This window comes from Myxocyprinus asiaticus, chromosome 25, assembly GCF_019703515.2.
Source record: "Myxocyprinus asiaticus isolate MX2 ecotype Aquarium Trade chromosome 25, UBuf_Myxa_2, whole genome shotgun sequence".
NCBI lineage: Eukaryota > Metazoa > Chordata > Actinopteri > Cypriniformes > Catostomidae > Myxocyprinus > Myxocyprinus asiaticus.
Genome location: NC_059368.1, coordinates 42,420,033 through 42,436,871, shown reverse-complemented (window position 1 = coordinate 42,436,871; position 16,839 = coordinate 42,420,033). Strand labels below are relative to the sequence as shown.

The 16,839-nt window shown below is 42.2% G+C and overlaps 1 protein-coding gene across 3 annotated transcripts in view; it reads left to right on the top strand.

Annotated features, from left to right (window-relative positions):
* Positions 1-16,839, top strand: part of prkg3 (protein kinase cGMP-dependent 3) — a 131,768-nt gene that overhangs the window by 92,664 nt on the left and 22,265 nt on the right. For all 3 annotated transcript variants that reach the window (XM_051654762.1, XM_051654761.1, XM_051654760.1), the window contains 3 exons: positions 1,218-1,359; positions 9,029-9,192; positions 10,495-10,611. In XM_051654762.1, coding sequence (XP_051510722.1) covers positions 1,218-1,359; positions 9,029-9,192; positions 10,495-10,611 — 423 coding nt within the window. The remainder of the gene's footprint in view (positions 1-1,217; positions 1,360-9,028; positions 9,193-10,494; positions 10,612-16,839) is intronic.

The window sequence follows — 16,839 nt, the reverse complement described above, 5'->3', positions numbered from 1 at the left end:
GTTTAACTTGGATCAAATGTTTTGGGTAGCCTTCCACAAGCTTCTCACAATAAGTTGCTGGAATTTTGGCTCATTCCTCCAGTCAGAACTGATATAACTGAGTCAGGTTTGTAGGCCTCCTTACTCGCACACGCTTTTTCAATTCTGCCCACAAATTTTCTATCGGATTGAGGTCAGGGCTTTGTGATGGCCACTCCAATACCTTGACTTTGTTGTCCTTAAGCTATTTTGCCACAACTTTGGAGGAATGCTTGGGGTCATTGTCCATTTGGAAGACCCATTTGCGACCAAGCTTTTACTTTCTGGCTGATGTCTTGAGAAGTTGCTTCAATATATCCACATAATTTTCCTACCTCGTGATGCCATCTATTTTGTGAAGTGCACCAGTCCCTCCTGCAGCAAAGCACCCCCACAACATGATGCTGCCACCACCATGCTTCACAGTTAGGATGGTGTTCTTCGGCTTGCAAGCCTCATCCTTTTTCCTTAAAACATAACAATGGTCATTATGGCCAAACAGTACAATTTTTGTATCAATAGACCAGAGGACATTTCTCCAAAAAGTAAGCTCTTTGTCCCCATGTGCACTTGCAAACTGTAGTCTGACTTTTTTATGGCAGTTTTGGAGCAGTGGCTTCTTCCTTGCTGAGCTTTTAGGTTATGTCGATATAGGACTCGTTTTATTGTGGATAGAGATACTTGTCTACCTGTTTATTTCTGAGGTCTTGACTGATTTATTTTGATTTTCCCATGATGTCAAGCAAAGAGGCACTGAGTTTGAAGGTAGGCCTTAAAATACATCCACAGGGACAACTCCAATTCAGTACACCTTCTATTAGAAGCTAATTGACTAAAGGCTTGACATCATTTTCTGGAATTTTCCAAGCTGCTTAAAGGCACAGTTAACTTAGTGTATGTAAACTTCTGACCCACTGGAATTGTGATATAGTCAATTAAAAGTGAAACAATCTATCTGTAAACAACTGGGAAAATTACTCGTGTCATGCACAAAGTAGATGCATATAGTATGCCAAAACTATAGTTTGCTAATATTAAATCTGTGGAGTGGTTAAAAATGAGTTTTAATGAATTCAACCTACAGTAAGTGTATGTAAACTTTTGACTTCAACTGTATATTGCTAGTGTTTATTCTCATTAGTGTTGTTTAAATGTGGGTGCATATTTTTACATGTGGTGTTTGCTTTGTTTTGTTGCAGAGGGCGATTTGAAGAAAACATAGCTGTGTTTGTAACAGCGTGTGTGGTTGAAGGCTATGCATACCTGCACAAGAAAGGAATCCTGTATCGAGACCTAAAACCAGAAAACCTAATGATGGACACCAAAGGATATGTGAAACTGGTAAAATAAATACATGAAAAGTAATTCTATCTGAAATCATGATAACTTCATATAGTTGGAGTGCTATTAAGTGCATATGATTTATATATACTGTCATTTTTGGCCTTTTATCAATTGATTTAATATGTCAACATGTTAGAGTTGAGGTAGATTGTGTTAATGGATTACAAACATTCACAGTGTAAAATACATTCCATTCTGTATTTCAAAGTGCACTTAAGACCAAATCAACATTTATGGAAACTTAGCAAGGACACAGGAAAAACCCAGAAGTTTGTGAAAGTTTCACTTTGTCATGCAACCAAAAATTGAGAAGTTTTTAGCTTCTGTTGGGAATACAATCTGATCTGTTAACCAAAGAGAATCTCAGCGAGCAGTAGCAGTGTTAATCACAATGCAATTGCGGGGGGGGGGGTGTGGGGGGGGGGCGTTACTGTTGATAAGCTGTGCTAAACGCTCAAGGAATGTGTTCACGCATGGATAGGCTGTTTTCAGCCATCTTGGAGTGGTTCACGTGCATTGTGAAGGCAAAGTGCTGCAGGTGCATTGCACAATTCCAAAAAATTTGAAGCTACTTGATTATACAACTCTAAAAACTTGACACAGTATTACAGACATAGAGGAGGTGACAGCGTTTCTTCAGATTTTGTAATGAGGAACATGGTGAACAATATACGCAGCAGTGCACTACCAGTCGTCAAAATAAAAGCTCCAGGTGAAGGTAAAGTAAATACAACACAAATAAACTCAGCAAAAAAAAAAAAAAAAAGTCCCTTTTTCAGGACGCTGTATTTTAAAGATAATTTTGTAAAAATCCAAATAACTTTACAGATCTTTATTGTAAAGGGTTTAAACAATGTTTTCCATGCTTGTTCAATGAACCATAACAATTAATGAACATGCACCTGTGGAACAGTTGTTAGGACACTAACAGCTTACATATGGTAGGCAATTAAGGTCACATTTATAAAAACTTAGGACACTAAAGAGACCTTTCTACTGACTCTGAAAAACACCAAAAGAAAGATGCCCAGGGTCCCTGCTCATCTGCATGAACGTGCCTTAGGCATGCTGCATGGAGGCATGAGGACTGCAGATGTGGCCAGGGCAATAAATTGCAATGCCCATACTGTGAGATGCCTAAGACAGTGCTACAGGCAGACAGAAAGGACAGCTGATCATCCTCGCAGTGGCAGACCACATGTAACAACACCTTCACAGGATCGGTACATCCGAATATCACACCTGTGGGACAGGTTCAGGATGGCAACAACAACTGCCCGAGTTACACCAGGAACACACAATCCCTCCATCAGTGCTCAGACTGTCCGCAATAGGCTGAGAGAGGCTGGAATGAGGGCTTGTAGGCCTGTTGTAAGGCAGGTCATTACCAGACATCACCGATAATGTCGCCTATGGGCACAAACCCACCTTCGCTGGACCAGAAAGGACTGGCAAAAAGTGCTCTTCACTGACGAGTCAAGGTTTTGTCTCAACAGGGGTGAACTGACTCGCGTTTATCGCCGAAGGAATGAGCGTTACACCGAGGCCTGTACTCTGGAGCGGGATCGATTTGGAGGTGGAGGGTCCGTCATGGTCTGGGGCAGTGTGTCACAGCATCATCGGACTGAGCTTGTTGTCATTGCCTACAATCTCAATGCTGTGCATTACAGGGAAGACATCCTTCTCCCTCATGTGGCACCCTCCCTGCAGGCTCATCCTGACATGACCCTCCAGCATGACAGTTCCACCAGCCATACTGCTCTGTGCGTGATTTCCTGCAAGACAGGAATGTCAGTGTTCTGCCATGGCCAGCGAAGAGCCCGGATCTCAATCCCATTGAGCACGTCTGGGACTTGTTGGATCAGAGGGTGAGGGCTAGGGCCATTCCCCCCAGAAATGTCCAGTAGCTTGCAAGTGCCTTGGTGGAAGTGTGGGGTAACATCTTACAGCAGGAACTGGCAAATCTGGTGCAGTTCATGAGGACGAGATGCACTGAAGTACTTAATGCAGCTGGTGGCCACACCAGATATTGACTGTTGCTTTTGATTTTGACCCCCCCTTTGTTCAGGGACACATTATTCCATTACTTGTTCCGTTTATGTCTTAGTTGTTGAATCTTTTTATGTTCATACAAATATTTACACATGTTAAGTTTGCTGAAAATAAAAGCAGTTGAAAGTGAGAGGATGTTTCTATACAAATATTATGCAAAATAAATTGACTGCATAAAACAAATCCTCATAATAATAATAATTATTATTCAGTATCATATTATAATGATAAACTTAAATGGACAACAATAAATAATTGTGGGGTTATAATAATAATAATAACAACTGGGTACAAAAATATAAATGAATGAAGTTGTAGTTCCCTATCTGTCACTCACTCGACGTTGTGTCAATGTAGTGACACTTGGGGTCACTCTTGGGAGCCCGAAACACCTCTGGTCTTTGAAAAAAGGCCAATGAAAATTGGCGAGTGGTATTTGCATACCACTCACCCAAACATACGGGTATAAAAGGAGCTGGTATGCAACCACTCATTCAGATTTTCTCTTCGGAGCCGAACGGTCGATGCTCACTGAGCTGAATTCTCATGACTGTTCATTCACCTCTGCTGGATCTGACGGCGCATTTCAGCGGCTTCTCCCCCTCTGCACTAGAGATTCCAAGATTCCACACCCTGTCTGCTCGTCGCCAAGGGCGTCCTCCTGCGGTGACTGCACCGGCTCCACCGCAGCCCGCCCCCGCGGCCCGGCCCCGGCGTGGAGCCCGCCGCAGGAAGCAGATGCCACCCGTCTCACGGCCGGCCGCAAAGAACCTGAAAAAGGCTTCGCAGCGCCCCTGAGACTGGCGACCCAGGGGCGAGGAAACCCGCTGCTCTGGAGCTGGTAAGCAGACCACTCCATCTCCTGGTGGAGGGCCGGGAGGAGAATCTTTTGTTACCTTTTCATTTAATTTCGCCACATGCCCAAGTGGCTGCGGTACCCAAGAGTTCAGCAAAAGAATGGTTTCCTTGTTCCCTGGGTCACATACCCGGTGCGCACGGCCATCATCACGACCATCGTCCACCATTCCATTTCGGCAGGTTTGGTGCTCCAGTGGCAGTCTCCCCGCCCCTGCGCACCTAGCTGTGGCACAAATCCGCCCCCGATGTAATGGTCTCCACGGGTCATGAGGACAGGCCTCTTCCTCCCCCATCCCAGGCTGTTCCGGGGGTGGTCACAAGGAGCCAGGTAAGTGCTTCGATGTCCCTGAACTCAGCACGGCATGACGTGGCACCTCAGGCTCCGCCCAGCCGTGAGGCCCCACCCGCCGGTACGTCCGATGAGATTGTCCCTTGGTCCCCCACGCCCGGACAGCTGGCCGGGTGTATCGCTTGCACATAGCGCCTTTCACCTCCCCTGAGCTGAAGACGTGCGCTGTTGACTCCCAATAGTGTTCACAAACTGTGTTACCTGGATGACTTCCTCTGAGCCCTGTGGCAGACTTCATCTCTATGTGTGTGTGACAAGGAGGAGGCTGTGGCCAGGCCGTGAGGCTGCATGGCCGGTGCTGAATCAGCTGATCAGTGGGAGAGCGAGATAAAGGGGAGCCGGAGACTCCGGTTTGAGAAAGAGAGAGACGCACGTGGTCGCATTGTGTGTCCTTATGTTTTATGTTGGTTTAAGTTTATGTTTACCATTAACTTTATGTTGACTGTTCAGCCGGTTCCCACCTCCTCCTTGCCCATTCTTGTACTGTTACAGTGTGTTATTGTCAGTCATGAGATAATGTAAGTCAGTGGAGAAGTACATCAATCAGTGCCAGTAGTAGGAGTCTGATCAGATGGTCTAGTGATAACTAACTCTGACCCCAGCTTAACTGGGATATGTGGAAAAAAAGAATTTCACTGTATATGTGCAAATGTATAATGTGTGAAAAATAAATATAATTATAAAAAAAAAAAAATTATAATTCGCCCCATGCTTAAGAGGCTTAGGGTTCTAATCTGCCCATATGCAACTTTATATTTTAATGAACAAAGATTGCATCCGCACCTCAGTGGATGTAAATCTTGAGTGAGGACACATTTGTTTTCATTTTTATATGGGATTTGACTGGAAAAAAGCGCAAGCAGTGGAACTCGCAGCAACGAGGAGCACTCGCCGGCCATTCTCGTTTCCTCAAGTACATCACTGCGGCATATATGTTGCTATCTTCTTAATACTGTATAAATTCAAGACTGTAAAAGTAGCTCAAAAGCATGTTGTTGTTATTTTGCTAGCCATCTTGAACTGATCTTTATGTCGTTCTTTTGATAAATATGGTTAACTGATGAGCGTAGTTAGTTACACATTCTTAGATTATACATAACAGACTGTGCGAGGAGTTGACAAAAGAGGGATCCTTTCTAGACATAACCCAATGAGGTGCTTGAGAGTTTGAAGCACTGGTCACGTAGTTTTAATGAAAAATCATGAGACAGCCCTTTCTCATAGGATAAGGACATGCAGTCTCATACTTATGAGACACTGATGATGCAACAATGCACTATAGTACAGCGACATGTCACATCATGTGACATTGACTCGATGTTGATTTTGAACCCCGAAGATTAAAATAGCACAAATAATCCCTAAATTAACACTTTCGTCTTAAATTAATGGGTACTTACTTTGTCTTCTATCATGTGTAACACATACATATCTGGTAACATCTCAGAAAATGTAGTTTAGTGTTTCTTGACCCTTTAAAATGGCTACTAAACTACAGTCAAGGTACAGTACTCTATGGAAAAGAAGGCAGTTGCACTACAAGCAGCTAACACAAAAGCAGCTAACTACATTGAAGCTATTAAAAAAAGAAAATGTTGAATTTTTTTATCTCAATTAGAGCGACAGTAAACAAGTGCTAACATTAAATTGAACAAATAAATTCATAGCCTATTAAATAAAACTTACTAAATTTAACAAATTAATTTATTCTATACAACTAATAAAACGTCCTGGTTACTTGCGACACCTCCATTCCCTGATGGAGGGAACGAGATGTTGTGTCGATGTAGTGACACTAGGGGTCACTCTTGGGAGCCCGAGACACCTCTGGTCTTTGATAAAAGGCCAATGAAAATTGGCGAGTGGTATTTGCATACCACTCCCCTGGACATACAGGTATAAAAGGAGCTGGCATGCAACCACTCCTTCAGGTTTTGTGCTGAGGAGCCGAGACAAGGTCCCGGCCATTTCAGCGAGTAGTTCAGCGTTGTGGCAGGAGGGACACAACTTCTCATTCCCTCCATCAGGGAACGGAGGTTACGCAAGTAACCAGGATGTTCCCTATCTGTCACTCACTCCACGTTGTGTCGATGTAGTGACACTAGGGGTCCCTATACAAAACGCTGCAACTGGCTGAACTGTGTTACGTGAACTGGCGGTGTGTGACGGGCAGACCACTGTGTGCCTCGTAGCCAGCACACCAGGCCAACACGTAACCTCCCCCAACACTGTAATGAGTGTCGAATGGCCCTGTGGGACAGAGGTCTGGTCGTGGGTGCCAGATGGTGCCCCGTCCCTGAGAAAGACTCAGGGGAATTTGCCGGGGGGGAGGGGGGCTGTCGCGAGGAGTGTGAGGTCCAAGAACCACATCTGGGTGGGCCAGTAGGGTGCTACCAGGACGACCTGCTCCTCATCCTCCCTGACCTTGCACAGGGTCTGTGCAAGTAGGCTCACTGGGGGAAACGCATATTTGTGAAGTCCAGGGGGCCAGCTGTGTGCCAGCGCATCTATACCGAGAGGTGCCTCGGTCAGGGCGTACCAGAGCGGGCAGTGGGAGGATTCTTGGGAGGTGGCGCTCCTGGACCACTAAGGTGGACATTCGTCGCCCGGAGAGCGAGGTCGGTCACCGAGCGCAGCTCCTGCATCAAATCTGGGGCGGAACTACCCTCGTGCAGTTCCTTTAGCACCTTGGATTGGTGGACTTGCAGGAGAGCCATGGCGTGCAGGGCGGAGGTGGCTTGTCCAGCGGCACTGTTGGCTTTGGCCATCAGGGATGATGTAAACCTACAGGCCTTTGACAGGAGCTTTGGGCATCCATGCCAGGTGGCGGTGGTCTGCGGGCATAGGTGCACCGCGAGCGCCTTATCCACCGGGGAAATCACCGAATAGCCCCTGGCCACCCGACCATCGAGGGTAGTGGAGGCGGGGGAGCTGAAAGATCGGGACCGGGCAGTAAAAGGTGCCTCCCATGATCTTGTCAGCTCCTCATGCACTTCCGGGAAGAAAGGGACTGGAGCGGGGCGTGGCTGCTTTGAGCGGCACTGCGAGCCCAGGAACCAATCATCAAGCCACGAGGGTTCAGGGGAGAGCGGAAGGTTCCACTCTAGCCCGACACTCACGGCTGCTCGGGAAAGCATGTCTGTCATTTCCGCATCAGCCTGTGACTGGGCAACCGTGCCCGAGGTGGGGAGCCCAGCTGAGGCTTCTGTGTCCGACTGGATGAGCCCGCTCTCTGATGCTGCGCTCGAGAGCTCATCAGCTTTGCGGGCTCCGAACAAGAGGTCGAACTCGCCGTGAGACGAGCCAGCGGACTCATTCGGAAGCCCGATCGGGGCAGACGAGCATGCTGGTGAATGGGAGGTCTGTGGGGGGATACCCAGTGGAGGTGGTCCCATTGGGGTCCCCAAATAGCCCCCAGTGCCCCCGTAGGTAGAAGGACCGAGGCGGGGAGCCGCTGGGGTGGATTGCTTTCTTACAAAAGCAAGCCGCGACCGCAACGTTGCCATGGTCATGTTCTCGCAGTGAGTACATGGTCCATCCACGAACGCTGTCTCCACGTGGGCCCAGACACGAAAGACAGCGATCGTGACCATCAGAAGTTGAGAGGTAACGACCGCAACCAGGAATAACACACAAACGGAAAGGCATCTTTAAAAAGATGCGTCTTTAAAAAGATGTTCCGTGTATGCCGCACTTTTAGAGAAATATACTCTTTTAGAAAAATATACTCTCTTTTTTCTGCCGAAGCGCCCAGGGGCGTTCTCTGCAGTGCACCAGTGCAGAGGAGGGAGAAGACGCTGAAATGCGCTGTCAGATCCAGCAGAGGTGAATGAACAGTAAAATCCGTAAACATCGACCGTTTGGCTCCGAAGAGAAAATCTGAATGAGTGGTTGCATACCAGCTCCTTTTATACCCGTACGTCCGGGGGAGTGGTATGCAAATACCACTCGCCAATTTTCATTGGCCTTTTATCAAAGACCAGAGGTGTCTCGAGCTCCCAAGAGTGACCCCTAGTGTCACTACATCGACACAACGTCGAGTGAGTGACAGATAGGGAACACTTTTTTTATTTTATATTACTATATCGAAAACATGGTGATAAACTGCTGCAATTACCTAAATATTTTGCTTTTAAAAAAGACGCAGTGACAACTACTCATGGGATGCTTCTCATTTCTTTAATAGTGCATTCTCGTATCTTTGCACCTCCGTCCTCAAGCCCTTGAATCGGAAACCGATCAAAGTCTGCCATCATTAATGATGTATCAATTCTTTAAATGCACCGCAAAGTGGCGAGGACTGAGGACGGAGGAAGCTTACCAAGGATGCTTGAGCAAGGAAGCTGTTTAAGCAACATTAGTGGTATTTCTTGTTTTCTTTCTTTTCTTACTTTCTCTTTCTTTCAGGTTGATTTTGGCTTTGCAAAAGAGCTTTCTCGGGGGGAAAAGACATATTCCTTTTGTGGCACTCCTGAGTACATGTCTCCAGAGATCATTCAGAATCAGGGTCATGACTTTGCTGCAGACTTCTGGTCACTTGGCATTCTAGTTTACGAGCTGCTTGTAGGCAGGTAAAAAAGTTATCTCACCATTGTTGTTGTCTAAATGTTCTTCCCCAACCATGTAAATTATGTTGCAATTCTTCTAACTTCTTATGTATCAATGAATTAAAAGGGCCATATTGTACAATTTGGCAGCATTTATCACTGGGCAGGGTGTTTTGAGTTCTGAAAGACAGACTTTTCAAAACCCCAATGAGCTGCCTTGCTGCCCACTGTTTACATAGACAGCTGCTTCTAAGGCAGCATCCTTACCCAAACGGAACCTCATAAGTGTATGATTTTGAAAGCTCCACACTGGCAGCAACACTGTGAACCACACAAATAGAGCTCCTCAAGTGAAGACTCTACATACAGAGCTAACAATGTCACACTCTAAAACCCTATTTGGATGGGATTAGTTTAAAATGGGGATGTGGGGTAATGTAATAATTTTCAAATCTTAAACTAATTCCTTGTAAATTGACAAATAAAATTACATAATATGAACTGATTGTTCATATTTCTAATTCAAGAGTGTAATAGAGGATTACAGGCTTGCAAATGTCTTCAGTTCTGTTGTATTTTGCCATATATTCCAAAGAGTTTCTTATAATAATTCCAGATAGAGTATATGATCATGTTTAATATTTCCTGCATAATTAATCAGCACAGCTATACATTTTCTGGCAGGACAGTTACGTGTGAAAGCAGTGTGTAAATGCAGTAGACACCCATCTCTGTGATTTCATAGAGACATTGCTTATCCCATGTGAATTGATGTTAAACATAGATGTCCGCAATAATAATTACTTTACAGACATAGTGTTTGTCTGGAAAATGAATCCCGTCCATGTTAGTAAGCATAAAAAATGCATAGCACACACAAATGTTGCGTAAAATATTCAATTTGTAATTACACTGAACTACTTTAATTATCGAATGGATTATACGTGTATTTACAATCAATATTTCTCAGGCTTATTATCTCGGATGCATTGTTTCACCTATGCATTCTGGGATTGCCTACTATGTGAAGGATACATGAAATGCTGCCTTAGAATTTGGCCTAAAGAAGGCATAATTCCTTTGCCAATACTTGTAAGAGCTGCCTTCATTTTGGGAGCATGCATTTGATGCCTTAAAATGCTGCTTACATAGGCTACTCATTATCTTTTGCACAAGAGCATGTTTAAATATTACACTAAAGAGAGTGACAAGACTTACCTTGTAAGTGCAAAGGAATGAGCGATTGCCTTTTTTTTTAAATTTTTTTTTTAGATAAAATCTTGCTAATTTGCTTATGCTAATGATATTATTTGATTTGTGCTGAAGCCCACCCTTCTCCAGTTCAGAACCACAGAAGATCTACGCTAAGATTTTGGACGGTGTGGTGAATTACCCTACATATCTGGGAGAAGGTGCCAAATCTCTCATCAGTAAACTGTGCAGGTAATTGTTTTTTTTAATGAATGTAACAAATAATTTGGTGTAGTAATTTGAGATCAAGCAATATTATATTTCAATATAATACTGATACTGATTATTTTAGGTTTAAGTGTATAATAACCAATATGCAGATAATTTCTCCTTTTTGACACAATAAATAAACAATCATTAGAAAACACCAATAAAACACAACATTCATTACCAATAATTTACAATTATTATTGCTCCTTTTATGTAATTATATTTGACTACAATTATTGTTAAACATTTTTACTATAGATAATAATACTGCATATAATGTACAGTATATATACAGCTCTGGAAAAAATTTAAAGACCACTGCAAAATTATTAGTTTCTCTGGATTTACTATTGATAGGTATGTGTTTGAGTAAAATGAAAATGTTTCTTTTTTTCTATAAAGTACTGACAACATTTCTCCCAAATTCCAAATAAAAATATTGTCATTTAGAGTATGTATTTGCAGAAAATGACAACTGATCATAATAACAAAAATGATGCAGTGTTTTCAGACCTTGATTAATAATAATTAATAATAATTATAATAATTAATAATTTAATATAATAATTGTATTTATTTATCACATGTTATACATTTGCACATACACAGTGAAATTCTTTTTTTTTCACATATCCCAGCTAAGCTGGGGTCAGAGTGCAGGGTCAGCCATGATACAGCGCCACTGGAGCAGATAGGGTCAAGGGCCTTGCTCAAGGGCCCAACAGTGGCATCTTGGCAGTGCTGGGGCTTGAATCCCCGACCTTCTGATCAGTAACCCAGAGCCTTAACCGCTGAGCCACCACTGCAAAATATTAATTTTTAAACAACACAGTACTAATGTATTAACTTAGGAAGAGTTCAGAAATCAATATTTGGTGGAATATCTTTGATTTTCAATCACAGCTTTCATGCGTCTTGGCATGCTCTCTACCAGTCTCTCACATTGCTGTTGGGTGACTTTATGCCATTCCTGGCACAAAAATTCAAGCAGCTCGGCTTTTTTTGATGGCTTGTGGCCATCCATCTTCCTTTTGATCACATTACAGATTTTTAAATGGGATTCAGGTGTGGAGATTGGGCTGACCATGACAGGGTCTTAATTTATTTAATTTAAAGAACCTTATTCTTGAGTAATCATGATAAATTGCTAATTTGGTACTAGAAAATCACTTGCCATTATATCAAACACAGTTGAAAGCTATTTGGTTCGATAAATGAAGCTTAACATTGTCTTTGCTTTTGAGTTGCCACAGTATGCAATAGACTGGCATGTCTTCAGGTCAATATTAGGACAAAATGGCAAAAAAGAAACAGCTTTCTCTAGAAACTCGTCAGTCAATCATTGTTTTGAGGAATGAAGGCTATACAATGCTTGAAATTGCCAAAAACTGAAGATTTCATACAAAGGTGTACACTACAGTCAAAGGACAACTTGCTCTAACAGAAAGAGATGTGGAAGGCCAGATGTACAACTAAACAAGAGGATAAGTACATCAGAGTCTCTAGTTTGAGAAATAGATGCCTCACATGTCCTCAGCTGATAGCTTCATTGAATTCTACCCGCTCAACACCAATTTCATGTACAACAGTAAAGAGAAGACTCAGGGGTGCAGGCCTTATGGGAAGAATTTCAAAGAAAAAGCCACTTTTGAAATAGAAAAAAAAAGAAATGGTTAGATTGGGCAAAGAAACACAGGCATTGGACAACAGGAAAAGAGTGTTATGGATCTTAACCCCATTGAGCTTTTGTGGGATCAGCTAGACTGTAAGGTGTGTGAGAAGTGCCCGACAAGACAGCCACATCTATGGCAAGTGCTGCAGGAAGCGTGGGGTGAAATGTCACCTGAGTATCTGGGCAAACTGACAGCTAGAATGCCAAGGATCTGGAAAGCTGTCATTACTGCATGTGGAGGATTTTTTGATAAGAACTCTTTGAAGTAATTTAAGTAGTTTTTTCAAATTGTAATAGTAATTTTTCACGTTATTAACGTCCTGACTATACATTGTGATCAGTTGAATGCCACTTTGGTGAATAAAAGTACCAATTTCTTTCCATTAGAGCAAAATCTGTACATTTTTCCAAACTTTTGGGCGCCAGTGTATATATATTTTAGGGCTGTCGATTTCACATGTTAATTCAGTGTGATTAATTATATAAAAAACAACTCAAGTTATTATGCCCCCGGTGTCACATCCACACCGGACTCCCATTCCCATTCCACATTCCGCTCTCTCTCCCCCGATTATTAATTGCCCGCACCTGTTCCCAATCCATTGCTCATCACTTTCCACTATAAATATTCACTCCGCCACTTCATCATTGTCAAGTCTCTGCAAGGAAACCTAGACTCACTAGGTCTCCCTGTTCTAAAAGTAAAGCTGAACTCGGAAGCAGAACTCCTCTCCGCTAACCTTCATCCTTCAAGTCCTTCTAAAGCTCCTTCGTCTCCCAGAGACTTCCTGTGCTCACTCTTCGTCAACTTTCCTGCGATCTCCAACTCCGCTGTCTACAAGCAAAGTTTACCTCCTTACTAAACTGACTGCTCTCTGATCTGTGTGTTCAATAAAACTCCCGCATCTGGGTTAACCAGCCATCTGTGTCTGTGTGCTACGTTACACCCGGTCCTGAACCATGTACAGAAATATTCCAACCATCGATGCAATTCAAGGTCGAAGTACCACCTGTTTTCAGCAGGGGGCAGTAAGCGCAAATACAGCTGTACAGATAGGCAATTGTAGGGGCAACAAAGCACATATACAAACTCAACTCGACTCAAACTTTATTTATAAAGCTCTTTCAAAACTACAAAGTAGACCACAGTGCTGTACAAAGATAAAACAAACATTGCATTAATAAAAACAAAACATTACGCCTTAATAGACCATTATTAAAACAACTTATCAAAAGCCAGAGATAATAAATATGTCAATAGTGGTGGAAAATCTAAGATACAACAGAAAAAGTGTGGTCACCCTTCCACTTCAGACAAGAGCGGGAGACAGTAAAGCGGAGCTGGTCGGAAGAACGAAGAGACTTCTGGGATTGGTGAAGGCTGTTTAAGTCTGAGATGTACCCTGGTGCCAATCCATACATGGAATTAAATACAAATAGAAGCACTTTATATTGGATTCTGTATTGTATCAGTAGCCTATGTAGTGAGGATAGGACAGGTGAAATATGGTCCCTTTTCTTTGTATTTGTTAAAAGTCTTGCATCTGCATTTTGCACAAGCTGCATCTAAATAAACAGGATTGGCTAATGCCCCAATACAAGGCATTGCAGTAATCTAGACGGGAGGAAATGTAGGCCTGTATAACTTTCTCCAGATCACTAGGAGAGAGGATGGATTTCAGCCTTGAAATAGTTATTTTTTCACAACAGCATTTATTTGTCGATCAAATATGAGCGGCAAATAAAAAATTACACCCAGATGTTTAACATGGGAGTACCTATTAACAGGCAGTGATCCAAAACTGTCTGTAATATTCTTGCCACATCCATTTTGACCAAAAAGGATAAACTCTGTGTTATCCTCATTCAGCTGGAGAAAGTTATTAGCCAACCAAGATTTAACATCAACTAAACAATCATGAAGAGATTTAACAGAGAGATAATTCCCATTCCTCAAAGGCAGGTACATTTGTGTATCATCAGCATCAAAATTATAACAGATACCATGTATTTTTTTGTTTTTCTCTATTAAGCATAAGGGGAGCATATACTGTACAATGATAATAAAACCAGTCCCAGAATTTAGCCTTGCAGACCCCCACAAGTAACTGGAGCAGGTGATGATGAGCAATTGCCAATCCTAACTGAGAACATTCTATCCTGAAGATGGGAAGAGAACCTCTCAAGGGCTTAGCCTCAGACATTCAATTAAGATAGCATGATCATTGGTGTAGAAGGCTGCACTAAGATCTAATAACATCAAAGTAACACGATTTCCAGAATCAACTCCTAGCAGAATGTCATTTGTAACCCTAAGTAGGGCTGACTGTGTGCTGTGTCCAACTCTAAAACCTGACTGAAATCTTGACAAAATATTGATCTTTGTTAAAACACTAATAATAAAATAAAAAAAAGCTGCATGTACCATAGATGGGGACTTGAGTAAGAGACTCGAACTCGAGTCGCATTTATATAGACTTCAGACTCGACTCCTAACTCGACCTAAAATGACTTAAGACTTGACCCTACTTGACACAAATGACTCGTGAATGTTTCAAAAAAGACTTGAGTCTTTTAACCTTAACTATTAATATCTTAAAGGAAGAATTTGTGTTTTATTTGTATGGTTTTGTTACATTTGCTTCACATTTTCCCATGTGTCATGATCGATCTGACCCTTATCATAGAATTCGATGATGTATTTCCGCGTATACCCCGAAATGTGATAAGTTCCATTAAACATGACGGCACCCGCCGTGCCATTTGGTTGTGCCCTAGAAGCAGAAACTTCAGAAAGAAGACATTTTCAAAGGTTAGTCACATGAATTAACACAAAGCTAGTTAATATTATATTTATAATATCGCAAACACTGGGTAGTATAGCTACATAGATCATTAGGATTATCGATTCGGTGTCCAGAGGTTGCGTAAATTTAAACGTAGCACTTTTGTTAATGTTTTTGTAGTATATATGCCCCCCCCCCCCCCCCCATTTCTGTCTGTCTGTCTGTCTGTCTGTCTGTGTGTGTGTGTGTATGTGTGAGAGAGAGAGAGAGAGATTTGTCCCATATTTTAGCGTCTTGCAATCAGCACGCGTACAGTTTTTTGTGGACTTAAAACAGCTGGCAAGTTTTTGTCAAAATTATACCTAATGATTTGGCTGGGCGATAAAACAATATTGATATTTATTGAAAAAGTTTTGATATCGATGATAAACTTTTCAGTAATTTTCTATATGCCTATGTTCTACATCTAGAATAGCTGATCGAAACGGGTATGTGTCACTAAAAACACAAGCAGTTCGGCAAAGTAATACAACTAGCTACCTGAATCACAGACACGAAATCAGCCTGTTAGGAAGTATTAGCAGGCAGCCCTGCTGACATGGAAACCAGTCAGGCTCAGTAGCCACTAGCCATTAGCTAGCTATCCGGCTAATTTAATATTGTTGTGTACCGAACAAGACAGCACTGACAATGCAATTCAACAGCTGTCGACTGAACACAACAACTCCGACATCAATATTACAGTTTATTTATGTACTATTAGTTGAATGTTTTTTCATGATCCATAGCGCTGTCACAGGCAAGAAAGTTTTCTTCCGGTGATGTTTATTGCCAGTGATGGCAATCCAGTTTATGGTGCATTACCTCCACCTACTGAGCTGGACAGTGAAACGTCATAAGAAGGTCTTCCAGTGGAGTCAAACATCAGCTGAGGATAATGAAATTGGCTAAATTTAATCAAAAAGAGGTCATACACCTTTTTAGGATTAAATCCAAAACTGAGTGTACTTTAAAGATAGCCAACTCTATGGAATTTACTTGTAAACAAACAAGTTATGTTTCATTAATTCTTGAGATCTAACAAACATGCAGAATGCAGTTCTGCCCCCATTAATGATATGAAATGTACAGTATATATTGTGATAAATATCGATATCGAACGATATGAAAAACATATTGTGATAATTTTTTTGGCCAAATTGCCCAGCCCTACCTAATGATATCGCATTACATTGCATTGCATATGTCATATTACATTGTTTTTGTGCGAGTTCTGGGCCTTGAGAAATACTGTGGCACCTTTATTACAATAAGTCTCAAATGCACCCGGTGCAGAAGGTACGAATTGAGAATGAAAAAAACACTCTCCTCTAGTGTCAAGAGTCCAGTGCTCCATAACTGATGAGCAAACATTTAGTAAAGTCAATCAGTCATAGACCAAAAGGGAGCAAACCGAGTGGGTGATAAAACACACACCAACCACATAAATAACAAAAACAGATAAACTGGACAAGGAGCAATGGCATTTAGACACACAACCTGGCGCCATCTTGCTCTTTTTGAGGTGTAAACACCCAAAAAAGATAAGGACACACTCTTGAGTTCAAACACAGCTGGATGGAGTGCAACTCCGAATGCAGGTGTTGTGTTGTTAAGACTCAATAGTCAGTCTTCATTGTCTTTTTAGCAACTTTATTAACAATTCTCAACTACAGTCTGCATTCATCTGCCTCCTGGGTTTTCCCCTCTTCT